The sequence below is a fragment of the Pituophis catenifer genome, unplaced genomic scaffold, assembly GCF_029215685.1.
Source record: "Pituophis catenifer annectens isolate HBS135680 unplaced genomic scaffold, rPitCat1.0.hap2 SCAF_16, whole genome shotgun sequence".
Taxonomy (NCBI): Eukaryota; Metazoa; Chordata; class Lepidosauria; order Squamata; family Colubridae; genus Pituophis; species Pituophis catenifer.
Genome location: NW_027256896.1, coordinates 10,532,632 through 10,555,054, shown reverse-complemented (window position 1 = coordinate 10,555,054; position 22,423 = coordinate 10,532,632). Strand labels below are relative to the sequence as shown.

At 44.2% G+C, this 22,423-nt stretch overlaps 1 protein-coding gene across 1 annotated transcript in view; it reads right to left on the bottom strand.

Annotated features, from left to right (window-relative positions):
• Positions 1 to 22,423, bottom strand: part of RAB11FIP3 (RAB11 family interacting protein 3) — an 83,012-nt gene that overhangs the window by 18,325 nt on the left and 42,264 nt on the right. Inside the window, exons 4-5 of the mRNA XM_070955200.1 lie at positions 16,878 to 17,062; positions 4,720 to 4,896 (exon numbers count right to left, since the gene is read on the bottom strand). Coding sequence (XP_070811301.1) covers positions 4,720 to 4,896; positions 16,878 to 17,062 — 362 coding nt within the window. The remainder of the gene's footprint in view (positions 1 to 4,719; positions 4,897 to 16,877; positions 17,063 to 22,423) is intronic.

Sequence of the window (22,423 nt, the reverse complement as noted above, 5' to 3'; positions counted from 1 at the left end):
TGTGACTTTAATGCTGAGTCATGCTGTAATTAGGTAATGACTGGTTGTGAGAGTATTTAAGCAAGGTATTGTAACATGTTCAGTTGCTGCTATGCTATGCTGCCATTGTGTATGAAGATGATGAGATGATGAAGCTGCTATGATATGCTGCCATGATGATGAAGCTGCTATGATAAGCTACCATTGAGAGGAGTTGTTATCTGCTAATCATCGTTTGATGGATCTGCAACCATCGTGGTTTGTGAACCAGAGTGAATTTGTTAACCAACTACTGTTTGTTGGGTAAGAAGATTCTGTAACTACTGGACTGATTTACTGGCAAAGACTTGGAATTTGTTTAAAGACTATGAGACTGTTTTTCTACTATAAAGTAAGCTTTTGATAAACCAGTTTGCATAACTCTTATTCATTGCTCTCAGCAACGTTTCCTTGTGCATTTACTCTGCTGGTTGGTAACACAACACCAATATCCTTAACAACATCGACTCTTCTTTATCTTTTATTCTCAGTGTTAATCTGTTCATTTCTGCACATTCTAAAATTTTCTTTATAATTTCTCCTTCTAACAGGATTTCAATCTTCTTAGATTTTAGATACAAGAGAAGGAACCAACGTCCAGGCCAGCTCAAGAAAGTCTGCCGACATGCAATGCATATTTTTGTTTTCTTTTAAGAGATCGAAAAGCAAGGACATATGCTTGATTAAAAACACACACAAACACACACAGCTCATGCTTTTAAGAAGGGAAGTGCCATGCCTCAAACCGGTTACCTATTCATTTCAAGATCACTGAGGCGGGAGGAAAGATCTTCGAGGCGGTTGATTTGTTTATGGCACTGGCTACAGTAAAACTCAAACACCTCGTCAGTGATAATGCTGTGCAGTTTCGTGGCAAGTGGGTTGGTGCTAGAGAAATCACATTGACACGTTAAGTGAGGTCTTTTACACGCACACACACACACAAAAAGACGTAGCTTGGGTGGCTTACAGAAGTTTTGGGGTTTTTTTTTTCAAAAACAGAAAGTTGAAAAGTTATGAGTGAGGGGTCCTTGGTGCTCTTTGACCCTGGGGGCTTTTTTTTGCCAACATTTCATAAACCAACAAGTGCTAGCGCTGATGATGTTACTTAGTTGGGTCGTGAAACATCTATATGTCAAAATAATGAGCCTCGGTGGCGCAGTGGTTAGAGTGCAGTATTGCAGGCTACTTCTGCTGACTGCCGGCTGACTGCAATTTGGCTGTTCGAATCTCACCAGGCTCAAGGTGGACTCAGCTTTCCATCCTTCCGAGGTGGGTAAAATGAGGGCCCAGATTATTGGGGGCAATAAGGCTGACTCTGTAAACCCCTTAGAGAGGGTTGTAAAGCACTGTGAAGCGGTATATAAGTGCTAATTGCTATTGCTATAACAATACAACAGAGTTAGAAGGGACCTTGGAGGTCTTCTAGTCTAACCCCCTGCTCAAATTGGAGACCCTATACTATTTCAGACAAGCAGTTGTCCAACATCTTCTTAAAAACCTCCAGTGCTGGAGCATTCACAACTTCTGGAGGCAAGTTGTTCCACTGATTAATTGTTCTAACTGTCAGGAAATTTCTCCTTAGTTCTAGGTTGCTTCTCTCCTTGATGAGTTTCCACCCATTGCTTCTTGTCCTGCCCTCAGGTGCTTTGGAGAATAGCTTGACTCCCTCTTCTTTGTGGCAGCCCCTGAGATATTGGAAGACTGCTATCATGTCTCCCCTGGTCCTTCTTTTCATTAAACTAGACATACCTAGACAAGAGCCTTGATAGTACAGGGGTTTAGTGCACCCTGTTATTAACACAGCTGCCTGCAATTTCTGCTGGTTCGAATCTCTCCAAGGCTCAAGGTTGACTCAGCCTTCCATCCTTTCTAAGGTAGGTGAAATGAGGACCCAGTTTGTGGGGGCAATAAGCTGACTTTGTATAAAATATACAAAAGAATGAAGGCTATTGCTTAACGCATTGTAAGCCGCCCTGAGTCTCCGGAGAAGGGCGGCATATAAATCAAATAAAAATAAAAATAAAATACCCAGTTCCCGCAACCGTTCTTCATATATTTTAGCCTCCAGCCCCCTAATCCTCTTGATTGCTCTTCCCTGCACTCTTTTCAGAGTCTGAGCATCCTTTTTATATCATGATGACCAAAACTGGATGCAGTATTCCAAGTATGGTCTTACCGGGGCATATCAATATGGCTGGTGCTGACAGTATTAAAAAATAAATAAAGAGAAAAGATTTACTTTTTCTTTTTTGGGGGGGAAAGCTGACTTGTGACTGACGCTCCCTTCCAGGGAAATAAAACTTCTGAAAGCCAGCAGGCTTAGTCGGAGAAAGGTTAACTGTGAAAGCCGCAGTCATCAAACAAACGCAGTTAAACAGGCAAACTGCTGGGAAAAACAGGGGAAAAAATCAATCGTGGGATCTTCATCCGTACTGTTTTGTGAAGGAACGAGACACCAGAGAAAGCACTCATCTTCCACTGAACAGAACAGAGAAATAAGATGCATACAAACCACAGGAGATTCACACCCTTGGAACCAAACGTTTAACATTCCTCCCCCCCGCCTGCCACCCCGGCAACACTACCCCCCTTTTCCCAATCCTATCTCCCAAACTTTTGGTATAAAAATCAAGAGGTTCCTTTCTTCTCCCTGGATTTTTCCCAACTATGGGTAGGTTCAAACTGAAGTTGTCTGGTGGGCATCACAAGTTGGAGGAAAGAGTGTGCGGTCAAGGCCTGATTTCTCAGCAAGCCTTTTTCTGAGAACCATAGAATCCTAGGGGCGAGAAGGGACCTTGGAAGTCTTCTAGTCTGACCTCCTGCCCAAGGCAGGGGTCCTTATCAGTGGTGAAATCCTCTGCTACCGGTTCTGTGAGTCTGCTATCGAGCGCACGCTTCATGCGCAGTGCTAAAAAAGGAACATTTTGAAGGCTTCCGAGTCTGCAAAGGGAAGTAGAACAGCGAGGGGGGTGGGGAATCCGCTGTACCATGCGATTTAGACTAGCTAGAAAGCAGGAAATCCGATGATTCCAGCTAATATAAATCGCACGTCACAGCTGATCGTCGCCTAGCGGATCGTCGGAAATACCGGTTCGCCCAATCCAGTAGCATTTTTTTTTACTACCGGTTTGGTAGAATCGGTCCGAACCGGTAGCATTTCACCCCTGGTCCTTATATCATTCTGAAGCACCCACAACTTTTGGATGCAAGCTGTTCCATTGATTAATTGTTCTCACTGTCCGAAAATTTTCTCTTTAGTTCTAAGTTGGATCTCTCTTTAGCAAGCTTCCATCCATTGCTTCTTGTCCTTCCCTCCGATGCTTTGGAGGACAAGTCAATCTCTTTTTCTCTGTGCAGCCCCTCAAGTACCGGAATACAGTTATCATGGGTCCCGTCCCGTCCCCCCCGATCCTTCTCATCATTAGACTAAACCAGGGATCAGCAACACGCAACTCTAGAGCCACATGTGGCTCTTTCATCCCTCTACTGCGGCTCCCTGTTGCTGGTCGGCTCCACAATTGATAGGGCTTTTGGTTAGGACACCTAGAGGAAAAAGGATGCCATGCTAGGAGGAGACTCTATGGTGGGGGAACCAGTCTTCTGGTCGGCTCCAGAATTGAATGGGAGGCTTCTGGTTAGGACCTTTGTGGCTCTTTGAGTGTTTAAAGTTGCTGACCCCTGGACTAGATATACCTAATGTTCCCTTAACCATTCATCATATGGCTTAGTCTCCAGACCCCTTATCATCTTCGTTGCTTCTTTCCCATGCCTTGATGACATGAAGATGCGGAGAGGTCTCCAAGGCTGAAATTTGGCTCTTCCAAGTCTTCTCAATTTAATCACACAGTTGCTTCTCTAGGACTATGTTTTAAAGTTAAGATTCTGAATTACTCCTTCCTGTTTGAAGCATTTGAGATAGTGGAAAGCCTCCATCGGTTTATTTCGTGTATCTCCTGATCCACCTCAGGACCAAGAGAAAGTTCACGAGGTATCTAAACCAGTGGTTCTCAACCTGTGGTCCGTGGACACCCCCCCGGGGTCTCCGCCATGTCGTCACAGGACTGCGAAGGCTTGAAAGGAATGTTAGGATCTTGAGTTAAGTCTTGGCGGTCCGTGGCCATGGTCCATGGTCAGAAAAGGTATTTAAAGGGGTTCTGTGACGAAGTAAAGGCTGAGGACTACTGATCTAAAACACACACACATACACACGAGGTACTATATAGTCCAGGAGATCATTTAAGGTTTCTTTCTTGGCTGTAACTGCAGCTGGGTTATATAGCACAGGAGTGAGAAGGATTAAAAAATCAAAACGGGATTTTCCCCCAGGCTGTGCTAATCCAGATTATCCCACCTTCTCCGGGGTTGTTTCAGATTCTGGACAGAAATCATGCAAACAAGCTTCCCTGAACATCTCTCTCTCTCTCTCTCTCTCTCTCTCTCTCTCTCTCTCTCTCTCTCTCTCTCTCCCTCCCTCCCTCTCTCTCTCCCCCTCCCTCCCTCCCTCCCTAAGAAAAACATCACAAGCACAGACGAGATGTAAACATGAACACATCGATACTAGGCATCTCTCTTGCTTATTCTTAAGAAGCCTTCGTTGGACTTCCTGTGACGTGCGAGTGTGTCAAAAAAAAAAAAAAAACCCACCCTAACTGGACCTGAAAGCAATGCTGAGGGCCACTGGCTCATGCCAATAAATACCTGGGAGAAAGGAAAGAGGAGCTGCTGAAGCCACTCTCTCCATTGCACAAGCTGTCCGAGAAAAGGTCCCCCTCGTTCCCTTCTCCGTAGTCCTCAAAATGCTCCTCTCCGCTGATTACAGTGACGATGGCGTGGCTGTTGACATCGGCGGTCAAGGACAAGTCATGAGGGTGGGATCTGTTGGGAGAAAAAGAAGGATCAAAGCATCAAGAGAAGGCATCGGGAAGAGGGCACGGGACCTAGCGAACGGTTTACACATTGCTGTGATGTGACCGGAGGCCGATTCAGGAATTCCATCTCCAGAGACGACATTGAAAAGAGGCTGGGAGTGTAGATCTCTAAATTCCCAGGTTCATCTAGAGCAGGGAGGTCAAACTCAATTTCATTGAGGGCCACATCAGGGTTGTGTTTGACCTCGGTGGGGCCAGGCGGCGTGGCCAGCTCAATGTCACTCATGTTGGGGGGCACCTGGGGTGGCCAAGTGCTAAGGCAGGACTTCCCTCAGACCCTCCCTTACTCTCATCACCTACCTACCTACCTTCCTTCCTTCCTTCCTTCCTTCCTTCCTTCCTTCCTTCCTTCCTTTCCCTTCCTTTTCCTTCCCTCTTCATTCTTTCTTCTTCCATCCCCTCTTTCCTTATTTTTCCTTCCTTGCTCTCTTCCCATCTTTTTCTTTGTCTTTCCTCTTTCCCTTTCTCCTTTCCTGTCCCTTCTTGCATGCTCAAATGCAAAAGGGGAAACATTTCTCCTTTTGTTTTCTTTTTAGTTTGCTTTGCTAAACCTCTGCCAGCGAAAATGGAGCCTGCGCCCGGCCCCTCCAAGCCCCATTTTCACTGGCAGAGGCACCGCCTGTCCTTTGCTGTTTCCAGAGTGGCCCCGCAGGCCAGATCTAAGCGAGCCTTGTGTTTGACACTCCTGATCTAGAGCAATAGTAATAAAACTTAGACTTATATACCGCTTCACAGTGCTTTACAGCCATCTCTAAGTAGTTTACAGAATCAGTATATTGCCCGCAATTTGGGTCCTCATTTTACCGACCTCGGAAGGATGGAAAGCTACGTCAACCTTGAGCCGGTGAGAATCGAACTGCTGGCAGTAGGCAGAGTTAACCTGCAATATTGCATTCTAACCACTGCGCCACCACAGCTCTTTGCCACACGGCAATCTTTCTCAACCTTGAAGATGTGTGGACTTCAACACCCCGTATTTCCCAACCAGCTGAAGTCCCACAACATCTTCAAGCTGCCAAGGTTGTGAAGCACTGATCTTCTAGAGCAAGGATCAGCAATCTGTGGCTCTGGAGCCTTCATCCCTCTGCTGCGGCTCCCTGTCGCTGGTTGGCTCCACAACTGATAGGGCTTTTGGTTAGGGCAGGTAGAGGAAAAAGGACACTGCACTAGGAGGAGACTCTATGGTGGGGAAACTGGACTTCCGGTCAGCAGAGGAAAAAGGGCGCCGCACTAGAAGGAGTCTCTATGGTGGGAGAACTGGACTTCCGGTCAGCTCCATAATTGAATGGGGGGCTTTCGGTTAGGACCTTTGTGGCTCTTTAAGTGTTTAAGGTTGCCGACCGCTGTTCTAGAGGGAAGACTTTGGAGAAGACCATTCCAGAACAATCTGGGGCTCTGTAGGAGCAGTGTCACCTTGGAAACAAAGTGCTAGTTATTGAACGTCTACAGGAGGCAGCTGGGCCACAACCAGCAAAGACATGAAATCTTGTTAAAAAGAAAAATACAAGCAGTGCAGTGCATTTGATGTGACCAGAATCTAATGCTTAAAGGAGGACATTCCCTTTGGATTCAGAAGTTCTTGTTTCTCACCCCCAGCATTTTCTTTCTATAAACGAAAGAAGCTCTAGAAATACACAGCCACCTTTGCAGGATTTGTATGTCGTTCCACACTGCAACATCATGTGGGCTGAATTCTCACCGCTTTCATGTACACGTTGTTGTATCTTGCAGTTGAAATGTGCTTCAAAGCGCTTCTTTTTATCATTTTGTAGCATTTTGCAAGCAGCAGATCGGCTGAACGTGGCACAAAGCCTCAGGTTTGATCCCCAGTATTTACTACATTTTAAAGGACTTAAAAAATAAATAATGGAGCAGCCTGTCTTTCTGGTGCCTGTCAAAGGAGACAGCCCTGGGCTATAGAAGAAAACCAGATATAAATCTTCTGGAATAGCAAGTAGTTTGTGCACGTGCAAAACAGCAAGTTTTTCACAGAACCTCCTAGGGCAGGGATTGGCAACCTGTGGCTCTGGAGCCGCATGTGGCTCTTTCATTCCTCTGCTGCGGCTCCTGTCGCCAGTCAGCTCCACAATTGATAGGGCTTTCAGTTAGGATAGGTAGAGGAAAAAGGACGCCGCGCTAGGGGGATACGCTATGGTGGGGGAACCGGACTTCCGGTCAGCAGAGGAAAAAGGATTCCGCACTAGGAGGAGACACTATGGTGGGGGGAACCGGACTTCCGATTGGCTCCAGAATTGAACAGGGGGCTTCCGGTCAGGGTCTTTGCGGCTCTTTGAGTGTTTAAGGTTGCCGACCCCTGACCTAGGGAAACAAAATACTTCGCTCTTATGGGTTGAGAGATCACACTGAACAATTGCTTTACTACCTAAATCACAACTGGCTGGTTTCATAACCCACACCAAGTCACTATTTCCTGATTCATAGAGTATGCGGAGCCCAAACAATTTGGCAATGGATGTTGTGTGATGCTTAGCAGATGGTTTTAAGGTTCGGGATACTTTTTCTGGTGAATCATAGAACGGTGGTGTTGGAAAGCACCATATGGATCATCCAACCCAACCTGTATAATGTGCAGCAAATTCAGTTCAACCATCCACAAGGAATGAATGTCCATCCTCTTCTTCAAAATCCCCAGAGATGAGAAATCCACTCCTTCCATAAGTAGACTGTTCCATGGTGGGGAAAGTCTTATTACTTACTACTTTTCTTATATTTAAACAAAATCTAAGTAGCTGCAACTATTTTTTATTGTCTATATTTATCTATTGTTTCTGGTCCTACTTTTGGCCATGGACAAGAGTTGTTGGCCATCTTCCATGTAGCTTCTCTTGATGGTTCTTCAACATAAGTCATCTCTAAGTTTTGATCTGTCACGGAAAAGTTTGCCAGCATCATTTCTGGTCACCGTTGTCTCCGCTTGCTGTTAAATCAAGGACAGCATAACCTGCTACCTTTTTAGAAGCCTAGAACATGATGCTTTGATCGTGCACGACCATCAACTGATTATATACCAGAGCTAGGACATGGCTATCTATTAATACCCAGACCTGGACTCCATCTCTGCATGGAACCAGCTCAAGAAAATTTGTCCCAAAGAAATCCAAATAATATCCGTTAAATGCCTGAATGTATTTTAAAAAAAACCCAAATCAACAAGATCAAAATGAAGGAGGGGGATCACTTTAGATTCACAAATTGATGGCTTGCTATTAAGAAAAACATCTGGCCCAGATTGTTTCAATCCTCACCACTCTACTGCTGTTTCTTCAAGATATCACCTCTGGATGTGGCTTGCTATCAAGTCTATTTTTGTAAGGAGGAGAATTATTCATACGGTTTGCCCTTTTCCCTTGAAATATTTTGCCACGTGAATATCCTTCTGATACCGAATAACCTTCCAATTTCACCAACGTACCTTGCCTGGGTTTCCATCTGTTGTACAAAAAAAAAATAATGCATGCATTTGATTGACTATTATGATCTTTGGGGGGATAGTATTGTAACACGTTGGGGCAGCCCGAGTTAGGTTTTCACTTGGAATTAGCACTAAATAAAACTTGTTTAATCTAGATCAGGGGTCACCAACCTTTCGGACCTCAGGGACCACTAAATTCATAATTTTAAATCCCGCAGACCACTAATATGAATTAGTGACGGGATAGGGTCCTTCAGGCACTTAGTTTGGACACCTGTTAGCAGAGAGAAACGCCTGGGGTCAACCCTAGCTTTGCTATTCATTGTAGCTAGGAATCTCAAATACAGCCAAGAATGAACGTTTGTCTTGTAGCCAGCCCGGGTGCTAGATCGCCCCCCCTGCAAACTCTTATCTCTCAAGGAGCCCATCTGAAGTTTCGTGCGCCACTCACTGAAGCACTTGGACTCCCAGGGAGGGAGGGTGGGAGGGGCTGGAGCTACTAAACAGGCAGCCAAGCTAAGTGCCTGAAGGACCCCATCCCGCCAGCGAGTGGGATTAATTGCTTTGGCAGGCCGTATCCAGCCCAGGGGCCGTAGTTTTAGGATCCCTGATTTAGTGCAATATAAAAAATGCAAAAATGCAAAGATTTTTTTCTGCGGACCACCAAAATTTTCTCACAGACCACCAGTGGTCCACAGACCACCAGTTGGTGACCGCTGATCTAGCTCAGGGATCACCACCCTTCCGGACCTCAGGAACCACTAAATTCATAATTTTAAATCCCACGGACGCTAATATGATTTTTTTTAAAAAAAGATAGAGAGTATTTAGTGCAATATAAAAAATGCAAATAATTTTTCTGTGGACCACCAAAATTTCCTCGCAGACCACCAGTGGTCTGTGGATCACAGGTTGGTGACCACTGATCTAGCTCAAAACAAAGGATTAGGCAAAAAGATTAGACCCCATCATTCACGAACTGTGTATTTGTGTGTCTGTGTGTCTGAATATATGTGAATGGGTGGGTGTGTTTAGCCTATCCTACTCAATGACGAGATCAGAACATTCTCCACCATCTCTGGGAAGTCCAAGGAGAAGTCCAAGGACAAGTCACTGAACAAGTCAAACTAACTCAATTCTGTGCCAGGAAAATTATTGGCTGCTTTGTTGGGATGCCGACGGGACAAAGGATGCAGAATTCTTTAAGGGAGCTGCAGGGATTTTTTTTTTTCATAGTAGAATCAACTCTACCGTGTTTCCCTGAAAATAAGACCCTGTCTTATATTTTTTTGAATCCTGAAATAAGTGCTTAGCCTTATTTTTGGGGAAGTCTTATTCTTTTGGGGCATGTGGAAGAAACCAGAGGAAATGGCGGGGATCGGCTGCGCAAGCTTTTAAATATTTTTGGGGAGAGCTTATTTTTAGGGCGGGCTTATTTTAGCACATGCGCTCAAAAGCCCAATTGGGTTTATTATCAGGGGATGTCTTATTTTCAGGGAAACAGGGTAGATGTACACGAAAACTTTTCCAAAAGTTTTTCTAATTCAAATTAAGAATGATTTAAAAAAAAAAAATGCCTGTGCCTGAGGCTGTGTGGTTCTGAGTTTTACTCCATTCAAAAACAGGAAACTATTTTATCAGTAAGTCCAACGTGCTCATGTCTGCATTATTTTTGCATTAACAGTCAAAATGGTCTTGTTATCCTCCGGAAATGTGGAGAACGAGATACAAATTCCAACATCTTCCCATTCTCAGAGTGCTGATTAGAAAGTTCCATTCAGAATGGATGAGATCATTATCCGAAGATACAGATAAAAACAAACCAGTAAAACTCCTCCAAATAAAATGTAGAGTAAACTGAAAACCCCGTATGACATAATATTGTTGTTTGTGGGTTCGGGAGAGGAGAGAGAGAGAGAATTAATATTTGCTCTTAAAAAACACAACATCTTTGTATAGAACTGCTTTGTGGCAGTTTCCAGTGTATATAGTCCACTGCACATTTGTCATATCTGTAATGGACTTCAATAATCACGGAGGAGGAGGAGGAGGAGGAGGAGGAGGAGGAGGAGGAGGAGGAGGAGGAGGAGGAGGAGGGGGAGGAGGAGGAGGGGGAGGAGGAGGAAGAAGAAGAAGAAGAGGAAGAGGAAGAAGGAGAAGGAGAAGGAGAAGGAGAAGGAGAAGGAGAAGGAGAAGGAGAAGGAGAAGGAGAAGGAGAAGGAGAAGGAGAAGGAGAAGGAGAAGGAGAAGAAGAAGAAAACAGAGTGTTAACAATTGTTGATATGACAAAAAAGAATCTGGATAGCGGACATGGTAGTACTTGGAGATGGCAGAATAGAAGATAGAGAACTGGAGAAAAATCACAGAATGCAAAGACTCACAAATAGAAGTAGAACAACAATGGCAAAAGAAAAAACCGAGATAGCACCAATAGTAATAGGCGCCTTGGGTGCAATCCCAAAACATCTGGAGCAGCCCTTGAGCACCCTCGGCATTGACAACATCCCCATCAGTCAATTGCAAAAGACAGCTTTACTTGGAACATCCTGCGACTTTTAACTCCATCAAACAGCAACATCTGACTTTGGTGGATAAAAACACCAAATCCCGTTTAAACATCTGGGCTGACTATATGGCAAACCATAATAATCGGCGTTGACGAAATCAACATCAGTCAATTGCAAAAGGCAGCTTTATCTGAAACAGCTGACATCCTGCAACGATATCTCTAACATCATCATACCACATCTGCCTCTCCTGGGGAAAAACTCAATAGGTAGACAAAAATGCTGAATCTAATCTAAACATCTGGCTGGCTGTGTGATCCACAAAGATCATTAAAAAGAGTAATTTCTGTAGACGTGGCAAATTCCAGGGGCAGCAGATTTTCCAGGGAAAAAGATTGCAAAAACATTTCAGAATCTAGAGATCAAATTATCAACACTGGCAGACAATGAAAACAATATTGCAAAGTCATGTCTACAGTTATCTTGCATCAGGGCAAAATAACAAAAAGATCGAAAAAATGTTACCATATATCAACCACAAAATTACCACAAAGCATTACCTTGTTACTTGGATATTTCCAATTTTTCCAATAGATTCCTAGATAGAAATCGAATTTTCAAAGAGCAGCAATCAAAAATATTTGCCTCTTCTTTGCACTGTATTGTTAATTGATCGATAAAAACATCATCATCGTTATATTGGATTGATTGCTTCTTCTAAGACAAGCCTATAGATTATACAAGAATCAGAAATATGCCTATGCTATAATTTAGGAAGAGTTACTTTTTGATCTAGAGAGGCAGATTAAATTTGATTGGACCGAGAGAGGAAAAGCATTTTCCTGCCTCAGCAAGAATTCCTGACTCATCAAAGAATATTTAGTAAACTGTCAAAACAAGAGTTATCAGGAAACATTTCCTGGACATCAACAAACAAAAGAATTTCTAATCGTAAGGGGGAAAAAATGTTTAAGGAAGGAGGAAATAGTCAAGGCCAGATGGATGGGTAAAGAAAGACTGTAGGAAACAAAAGGGATAACATAATGTGAGAGATCTGGAAGCAGGTCATTTCCAAAGCTCATTTGTCACAGACTGCAGATACGCTGCTGGCACCGCTAGCACTGATGATGTTACCTAGTTTGGTAATGAAACGTCTGGAAAAAACCCCCCACCAAGCTAAGAGAGCACGGAAGACACCACCGATCACCCCTGAGTAACATATATTCTCCTTTATCAATAAGTACAATATTCCTTCTTATTTTGACATCTGATATTAGACCTGCTGTCTACCGAGCTCGGAAGGGGCGGTGGGATATATCTTTGGTCTTCAAACTGGGCATGATAGAAATCGTGTGCCCGAGAGGATGGTGAACTTTGGAGCCAAAAGGAGGAAACTGTTGTCTTGCACAAATGCCTTTCCAGCTATTATTACTGTTGTTGTTGTATGGCATTGTTACAATAGCCAGGAGATCACAGTGCTATTGCAGAGTAGTAGTTTGGCTTGCTAAGGTACCAGCCGTGTTGTAGGACCTGCATGCACGCTTCCCAAGATGCACCAAAGGAAGGTGAGTTGGTTTCACACCAGAAAGAAAGACAAGTGGCTCTTCCTGGAGTGTCACCCAAGGCCCCCTCCCTTCTTGGAGCTGCCTCGAAAATGGGCACTGTAACAAGGAAGGTTCAGAGCCAGCAGGAATCTGACTACCTGCACAGAGCACCAGCTCACCTTACCATCAAAGTGGTACCTATCTATCTACTTGCATATAACAATTAAGTGGACAAAAGCTGAGGCAAGTGACGGGAGCTCACGCTGCCATGCAGTGCTAGGGCTCGAACTGCCGGAGTTGAGACCATCTCTAACATCATTAAGTCACTGAGCCGCCGCACCTCCCCTTTTCAGCTAAAGTGGGGGTAAAAGTAGTCTTTGACTTACAAAGGTTCACTTAGTGACCGCTCAAAGTTTCAAAGCACTGAAAAAGGGACTTATCACCATATTTCACACTTATGATCGTTGCAGCATCCCCATGGTCACGTGATTTACATTCGGGTGCTTGACAACCGGCACACATTTATGACAGTTGCAGTATCCCGGGGTCACGTGATCCCCTTTTGCGAACTTCCGACAAGCCAAGTCCATGGGGGGAAGCCAGATTCACTTAACAACCGTGTTACTACTTTAGTGGTTCACTTAACCAATGTGGCAAGAAAAGTCGTAACATGGGGCAACACTCCCTTAACAAATTTCCCACTTAGCAATATACACTTTGGGATCAACTGTGGTCATAAGTCGAGGACTATCTGTACAGTCCCACAAAACTGAAGCGAGCTTCAACCGAGGCCCATATCCAAGCCACCAGCTACGTCACAGATCAGCCTTTCTCCTACAACACCACAATCTCTCCTGGGATGCCCTCAGGGGTGGGCTTCAAAAATTTTAGCACGGGTGCTGGGTGGGCGTGGCCATGGTGGATGTGGCCTAGTCAGCCTCCTGCACCATGGTGGTGGGGGGACGTTTTTGCCCTCCCCAGGCTCCAGAGGCTTTTTTTGAGCCTCTGGGAAGGCAAAAATGGCCTCCCAGGCTCCGGAGGCTCTGAACTTCCGGTAGGCCTGTTTTTCATCCTCCCTGAGCCTCCACGCGCGCCCTGCACTTACCTGCATCCAAAACAGGCCGCGTGGGGACTCCAGGGAGGGGAGGGGAGGGGTGGGCGGGGCTAGCCAGGAGTGGGATTTGGGGGTTCTCTGAACTGCACAGAATCTTAGCTAGAGGTTCTCCCGAACCCCTGTGAACCCCCAGAAGCCCACCCCTGGATGCCCTCCTGCCAACTCTTTTCCACAAAAGTTTCATCCATCACTGCATTGCTGAGGGAACACGAAAGTCCATATGCTTTTATTTTAAATTCTTTATTTTGCAGGGATTACGAGGCCCCTCCAGTCTCAAAGGACACCTGGAGGCTTACCCTCTCGGCTCTTTCAGGATGAAGGAAATATTAAAGAAGAGCTCTTAATTTCAACTGAAGCTGCAAAAAGTTTCAAACATCCTTCGAAACCCAAAGCTGCTCCAATCAATTCTCCTTCCAGGGCTTTCTTATATGGACAGCTTTTATTTTTCTTTTCTTTTTTTTTAATGTAAGTTTTTATTAAAAGTTTTAAAAAGGAAATGAAAACTAACATGAACTAATATAAAGAGGAAAGAGAGAAAGAGCAAAGAAAAGGACTAAAGGCTCAAAAAAAATGGAAAGAAGGAGCTTCCCATTTTCTTTGCAGCAAATATAAGTGCAATTTAAAAAAAAAAACCTCTTCCTCTAAGGTTACAAAACCTATTATCCTTTTTCTCCCCCTGTTCATCAGAACCATAAATCACAAGCTCCTTTTTCTTTCCTGTTTCCTGTTGCAAAAAGTCTATTAAGGGACTTCCAGTCCATCGCAAACATAAATATTGTCTTTTGCAGGTTTTCTGAAGTTCAACAGGGCAAGCCAGTCAGAAGGCAAAGCATTGCAAACAAAAGAGAGCTACCACAGAGAAAGTTCACCCATTAAAGCAGAGGTCTTCAAACTTGGTAGCTTTTAAGACTTGTGGACTTCAACTCCCAGAATTCAACTCCCAGAATTCTCCAGCCAGCTATAGCTGGCTGGAGAATTCTGGGAGTTGAATTCTGGGAGTTGAAGTCCACAAGTCTTAAAGCTGCAAAGTTTGAAGACCTCTGCATTAAAGGGGGAAAAAAATCCTTGCAAAAACAACAAAACACCCCTGCAACCTTCCTGAACAATGGATGGCAGCTAAAATAGGAATTGGTCTTTACTGGCACTTCCAGACTAATAGATATTAGATCACAGATAGTAGATATGGAGAGCCAGATCAGACTGGTTAAAGCACCAGGCTAAAAAGCAGGAGAATGTGAATTTCCTGAGGACCACAAATCCCGCTGTGGTGTGGTTCCTGACACTCCGCAACCTCCTAGTCCCCTTCATTCGGAGGGAGGCGGGAGGGGGCACAGAAAATAAACAGATTCAAGCTTTGCCACCTTCCTGCCAGCTCTTTGCTTCTCTGCCCCCCCAATTCTGCCCCATTCTGATCGCATGCGCACCTCTCTCTCAGCTGAGATAACCGGAAGTTTTAAAAGCAAGAGCAAAATCGAATGCAAACAAACAAAACTAGAATAAGAAAGAAAGTAAGAAACAAAACAAAAAGGCAGGCATAAAAGGAAAAAAAAACTAAAGTGCAAAACAAAACAAAAAGGGAAAAAGTGACAGATAAATAAAGGAAAAAGACCTAAAGAACAGTCTCTCTCTCTCTCTCTCTCTCTCTCTCTCTCTCTCTCTCTCTCTCTCTCTCTCTCTCTCTCTCTCTCTCTCTCTCTCTCTCGGGTCTAAGGCACCCTGTTATTAAGCTGGTTATTAACACCAGCTGCCTGCAATTACTGCAGGGTTCGAATCTCGCTAAGGCTCAAGGTTGACTCAGCCTTCCATCCTTTCTAAGGTGGGTAAATTGAGGAGCCAGTTGTGGGGGCAATAAGCTGACTTTGTATAAATATACAAAAGGATGAAGGCTATTGCTGAGCACATTGTAAGCCGCCCTGAGTCTTCGGAGAAGGGCGGCATATAAATCAAATTAATATATATATATATATATATATATATATATATATATATATGTATGTATGTATGTATGTATGTATGTATGTATGTATGTATGTATGTATGTCTCTCCTTCTGTATGTGTGTGTGTGTCTCTCTCTCTCTGTCTCTGTCTCTCTGTGTGTGTGTCTCTCTGTCTCTCTCTGTGTCTGTCTCTGTCTCTCTGTCTCTGTCTCTCTCTCTTTCTCTGTCTCTGTCTCTCTCTCTTTCTGTCTCTGTCTCTCTCTCTGTCTCTCTCTTCCGATGCATTTCTTCCTTGTGTTGGAAAAACAACAATGCTCATCACACATGGATCTTGCAGGGACCAGAGGCACCCAAAACCAAAAGCAGCTTGCAGCTGTTGATACCTCCTACCCATCTTAATTTTCCAAAGGTCAAATCCAGCTCCCCCCCCTTACACACACAATACCTACATCTCCAGAAGAGCATCCGTACTTCCAGAGTAGTGAGGCCAAAGCTATATCTTCCCAAGAGGAGGGCTACAACAGATCCAAAGTTGCCAGCCTCTGGACAAGACCTCCCGCAATAAAGCCGATTATGGGCTGAGCGAGGCAAGTAAAAGGAATCAGCAGCAACTTAATCCTGCTGGGCAACCAATAAGGAAAGTCCCTCTCGGCTTCTGGAGGTTTCTCTGAATCCTTGAAAGGCAGCAGGCCAGGCAACGTGGGTGGGGTGATGCTGTAATCAGCAGGAAGAAGAACCTTCAACCATGGAAGTTATATATATAATAACAGAGTTGGAAGGGACCTTGGAGGTCTTCTACTCCAATCCCCTGCCCAGGCAGGAATCCCTACACCACTTCAGACAAATGGTTATCCAACATCTTCTTAAAAACTTCCAGTGTTGGAGTATCCACAACTTCTGGAGGCAAGTTGCTCCACTGATTAATTGTTCTCACTGTCAGAAAATTTCTCTTTAGTTTTATATATACCAGTGGCTGCTGAGCTTGTAGATCGAAAGGTCGGCAGTTCACCGGTTCGAATCCCTAGTGCCGCATAACAGAGTGAGCTCCCGTTATTTGTCCCAGCTTCTGCCAACCTGGCAGTTCGAAAGCATGTAAAAAATGCAAGTGGAAAAATAGGGACCACCTTTGGTGGGAAGGTAACAGCGTTCCGTGTGCCTTTGGCCTTTAGTCATGCTGGCCACATGACCATGGAGACGTCTTTGGACAGCATTGGCTCTTCGGCTTTGAAACAGAGATGAGCACTGCCCCCCTAGAGTCAGGAACAACTAGCATATATGTGCAAGGGGAACCTTTACCTTTACCTATATATTTTTAAAAAACTTTTGGGAGCTGCCCAGAGTTGGCTGAAAGATGGGTGACTATATAAATGTTTTAAATAAGTAAATAAATACCCATTCTCCGTTTCCTCTGGCTCCATGAATTCCGAATGCACCGTGGAATCGACAGCGCTGTCTGTCTCAACTTCGTCGTGCATCTCATGATGGACCAGCGTGCTCGTGTCCTCATCCGTGAAGGTCTCACACTCGCTGTAGGTGCTCTCTGAGCCCATATACGCACTGTCGGTTACCTCATTGGCCTAGGGCGGGCAAAAAGAGAAACAGATATTAATGACAAACCTGCACCAAGCACAACAAAGGCGAAGAAGAATGGATGACTCTTTAACGTGGAGCACATCACATAGTATAGGTAGTCCTCGACTTACAACTTCAAGTGAGCCCCAAATTTCTGTTGTTAAACGAGACATTTGTGAAGTGAGTTTTGCTCCTTTTCTTGCCCCACTTGTTAAGTGAAACACCACAGTTGTTAAGTTAGTAATGCAGTTGTTAAGTGTTGTGGCCTGCCGGCAGCCAGTGGATCTGGCAGCAGAGTTGGACAGTGAGGAGGTTGGGGAAGAACATGGACCAGTCCTGGGGGCCGGGGAAAGTTCAGACGAGGGCTGTGCATCGGAGGCAGAGCGGGAGATAGACAGTAGTGAGGCAGAGGAACAGCTGGAGCCCGTTCCCAGTGTGCGCATGTGCAGAGCTGCCAGAAGACAAGAACGATTAAGAAAGCAGGGTCGACTCAGGAGTAAAGCCACACCTTGGAGATGATTGTCCCCTCCCATAGGACATAAAAGAGGAGCGAACAGGACATGGGCTTTTGCAGGAAGCAATTAGTTCATTTGGTCGATTCAAGATTGGAAAGTTCTGTTCGTGACTCTAATAGAATCTGTGGCAAGTTTGGCCTTGCCCTGCGCTTGGAAATTGGTTCTCTGGCAGCGTTCCACGTGAGATACGGTGGGTGTTGATCAACATTCCTCTGAAAGACTGTTTGCCAAAGCCTTGTCGACTGTGAATGACCGTAATTCCCAGTCGTTTAAATAAAAGAGGTTTGGTTGGATTTATGACTTTGCTTCATGCTTTCTAGGTCAGAACATTAAGTGAATCTAGTTTTCCCACTGACTTTGCTTGTCAGAAGGTCGCAAAAAGGGGATCATATGACCCCAGCACACTGCAGCAGTCATAAATGCGAGCCAGTTGCCAAGAATCTGAATTTTGATCATGTGACTATGGGGATGCTGCAATGGTCGTTAAGTATGAAAAACGATCATGAGTTTTTCAGTGCTTTTGTAACTTTAAACAGTCGCTAAATGAACTGTTGTAAGTCCAGGCCTACCTGTAATAACTTGTTTGTGGTTTAGTGCGATGTATGAACCCAGCATCCCTAGTTTGATATAGAGAAGGATGGGCAGAGCCTGGGGGCAGAGTCAAGAGAGGAAGCAGCCTGGAATCCTTACGTTCCCACAAATGGTTTAGGTCAATGGTAAAATTAAAACCCAATTGGTTTTAATTGGGTTGTTTTAAATTGTGGGCCGAAATTATTTAATTACCTTTTAAACTGTTTTTTAAATTTTGTATGCTCTGTTTTATCTCGGCTGTTCATCGCCCTGAGTCCTGCTGGAGAAGGGCGGTATAAAAATCAAACCAAATAAAAATAAAAAATAAAATCCAAAATTTTTTACTACCGGTTCTGTGGGCATGGCTTGGTAGGCGTGGCAGGGGAAGGATACTGCAAAATGTCCATTCCCACCCCACTCCAGGGGAAGGATATTGCAAAATCTCCATTCCCTCCCTACTCCAGGGGAAGGATACTGCAAAATCTCCATTCCCACCCACCTCCAGGGGAAGGATACTGTAAAATCTCCATTCCCACCCCACTCTGGGGCCAGCCAGAGGTTCTCCGAACTGCTCAAAATTTCCACTACTGGTTCTCCAGAACTTGTCAATACCTGCTGGATTTCACCCCTGCTTTAGGTCCAACAACCCCTCTTGAATTCCACTGATTCTTTTCTAGTGCCAATTTAGAGCTGACTAGATGCTTATGCAAGAGGCCAGAGCAATAAATCATTGTAACCAGGCTTAACAAAAACACAGGTGGAGATAGATTCCTGAATCAGATTTAGTGTTCTGTACTTTTCATGAACAGACCTATCAGAATAAATGTTGGTGTGATCTATGTTGGACAATTTTGATTTGTCCAGGTCCCAGAGATCTTTCTCAAATTAGGCAGTTTTTGTCTGTTGTGTATGTCTCAATGCACAGGCAGCTGGCAAATCTTTATAACTGCACCGCCAGTCCGCAATATAATCAGTCATGTTATATTTTATAAATATAATTTTATAAACTTAGAAAATCATGTGGCTTTTTCTTCCAGAACTGCAAGTCTCAAGATGCTTTTGAAAAAAGTATTAGAAACAGCAACATTTTAAAATGACAATTGGTTCTTGTTAAAAGGCATTCTGGAGCTACTGATTCGGAGGGCTTTAAAGATTAATATACAATTGAAACCAGAGATTTTTTTTTCTTTTGGGATTGATGGACAAGCAGTTGGGGAAAAAGGTCATGGAGCTGTTTTTTTTATAGATGGTAACTGCAGCGAGATTATTGACTTCTTTGATCAGAGAAAAGACAATTATTGATGTTTGTTGGTGAGTGGAAACCCCTTTGTAGACTTTTTGCAGGAAACAAAAATGAGCTTACAATTTATGGTTGCAATGAATAGAGGGGACAGATTATAAAAAGAAGACAGCTATGCTATAGCCACAGGTAAATTTATAATTGTATTTTTAAACTGCTGTAAAGAAGTTCAGAAGCTGCTTCTATCTTTTTAATTTCTTTTCTATTTCTCTTTTGTTTTCTCTCCCTTTCTTGAACTTTTAGCTTTCTCTTTCTTCTTTTTCTTTTTTCTTTTACATTAGTTTACATTTGTTTTGATTATTGAGTCTGTCATCTGCACTTCCATAACTGTCTGGTTTGGTTCTGCAACCCAACAAGACGGACACAGATTTCAGAGGATAATCAGAACTGCAGAAAAAAACAATGGCTACCAACCTGCCTTCTATTGAGGACCTGTATACTGCACGAATCAAAAAGACGGCTGGGAAAATATTTACAGACTCCTCGCATCCTGGACCTAAACTGTTTCAACTCCTACCTCAAAACGATGCTATAGGGCACTGCACACCAGAACAACTAGACACAAGAACAATTTTTTCCTGAACGCCATCACTCTGCTAACCAAATAATTCCCTCAACACTGTCAAACTATTTACTAAGTCTGCATTATTATTACTATTAATCTTCTCATCGTTCCTATCACCCATCTCCTCCCATTTATGATTGTATGACTGCATCCTTGTTGCTGGTATCCTTACGATTTATATTGACTGTTTCCTAATATGATTTGATTGCTTATTTGTACCCTATGGCTATCATTAAATGTTGTACCTTATGATTCTTGACGAATGTACCTTTTCTTTTTATGTACACTTGAGAGCGTATGCACCAAAGACAAATTTCTTGTATGTCCAATCACACTTGGCCAATAAAGAATTCTATTCTATTCTATTCTTTTTAAAAGCATTTTTAGTAAAAATTATACAAAACAAGCAATCCAGAGGCATTTCTTTCCAATATTATAGAAACAATCTCGAAATTAACCTTATTGTGCCCGAATAGGAACGAAAAACAATCTTGCCAATGACTTTTGAAGGACCCCTGGGAGAAAATCAAGATAAACCAAACCAAACATCCTTATCAGGTTCAGAGGAGGGCTGCCTTAAAAATAAAGCAGAAAAGTCTACTTAAAGGTTAGAGCAAGACCACTCGCTTGGGAGCCAATGTTGACCAACTGGAAGTCACATGTTCAACGGTCAGTTGGAGGTAAGTGAAAGATAAAAGCTCAAGGTTTGCATTTTTCATAGGGGGTTTCAACGGTTAAGTGAGGACTACCTGTATTCTGGAAGGAGGCCCAGCTGGCTGGGTAGCATTCTGCTCCAAAAGATTGTGCACACCCATGTTTTGCTCTAATTTCTGTCCTGGATCCTGGCAGATCAATGATTTGTTAAGAGTGTTTTGGGTTCCACTGAGAGTTAGGGAGGGAGGGAGGAAAGGAAGGCAGGAGGGAGGGAGGGAGGGAGGGAGGGAGAGAGGAGGAGGAAGGAAGGAAGGAAAGAAGGAAGGAAGGAGTGAGAAGGGAAGGAGGGAGGAAAGGAGGAAAGAGCTGGGGAGGGAGGTTAGGAAGGAAGGAAGGAAGGAAGGAAGGAAGGAAGGAAGGAAGGAAGGAAGGAAGGAAGGAAGGAGCTGAGAAAGGAGGAAGGGAGGGAGGAAGGAGCTGAGAAGGGAGGGAGATTAGGAAGGAAGGAGGGAAGGAAAGAAAGAACTGAGAAGGGAGGGAGGAAAGGAAGGCAGGAGGGAGGGAGGGAGAGAGAGGAGGAGGAAGGAAGGAAGGAAGGAAGGAAGGAAGGAAGGAAGGAAAGAAGGAAGGAAGGAAGGAAGGAAGGAAAGAAGGAAGGGAGGGAGGAAGGAAGCAAGGAAGGAAGGAAGGAGTGAGAAGGGAAGGAGGGAGGAAAGGAGGAAAGAGCTGGGGAGGGAGGTTAGGAAGGAAGGAAGGAAGGAAGGAAGGAAGGAAGGAAGGAAAGAAGGAAGGAGCTGAGAAGGGAGGGAGGTAAGGAGGTTAGGAAGGAAGGAGGGAAGGAAGGAAGGAAGGAGCTGAGAAGGGAGGAAGGGAGGGAGGAAGGAGCTGAGAAGGGAGGGAGGTTAGGAAGGAAGGAGGGAAGGAAAGAAGGAACTGAGAAGGGAGGAAGGGAGGGAGGGAAGGAGGAAGGAAGGAGGGAAGGGAGGAAGGAATTTCCAAAGCTATGTTGGCTCTTCTTGATTGTTAGAATGAACTCTTTTAGCACGCTGATGAAGAAAGTGGGTAAGGAAGAATCTATGAACCCTAAGCAGACATGGCTCCCCTGGGATTTGCTTCTCTGGCCAACCAACTCTCGGTTCCATTTGAGACAGCGACATGCAGAGGAAAGTCCAACGTGACACTCTCGAAATAGATGCTCTGGGCCTACCTGCACGTTGGCCATTGCTTGTCTTTAAGAAGGACCGTTTTCTGGGATAGAGAGAGAAAGAGAGAGAGAGAGAGAGGGAGGGAGGGAGGGAGGGAGGGAGGGAGAGAGAGAGAGAGAGAGAAAGAAAGAAAGAAAGAAAGAAAGAAAGAAAGAAAGAAAGAAAGAAAGAAAGAAAGAAAGAAAGAAAGAAAGAAAGAAAGAAAGAATTCTTTATTGGCCAAGTGTGGACACACTTTGGACACACAAAGAATTTGTCTTTGGTGCATGTGCTCTCAGTGTACATAAAGAAAAAATAAAATATATTCGTCAAGGATCATAAGATACAACCCTTACTGATAGCCATAGGATACTCATAAGCAATCAAATCATACTTTTGTGGGTGGATTGTATTTATTGTTAAGAAAAAGAGGTGTGGACTTCAACTCCCAGAATCCTGGGAGGCTGGTGAGAGGTTCAACCCGTGATGGCGCGGGTGACACAGGTGGCACACAGAGCCCTCTCTTCAGGCACACGGGCCATCGCCCCAGCTCAGCTCCGCTGCACATGCACCTCCCA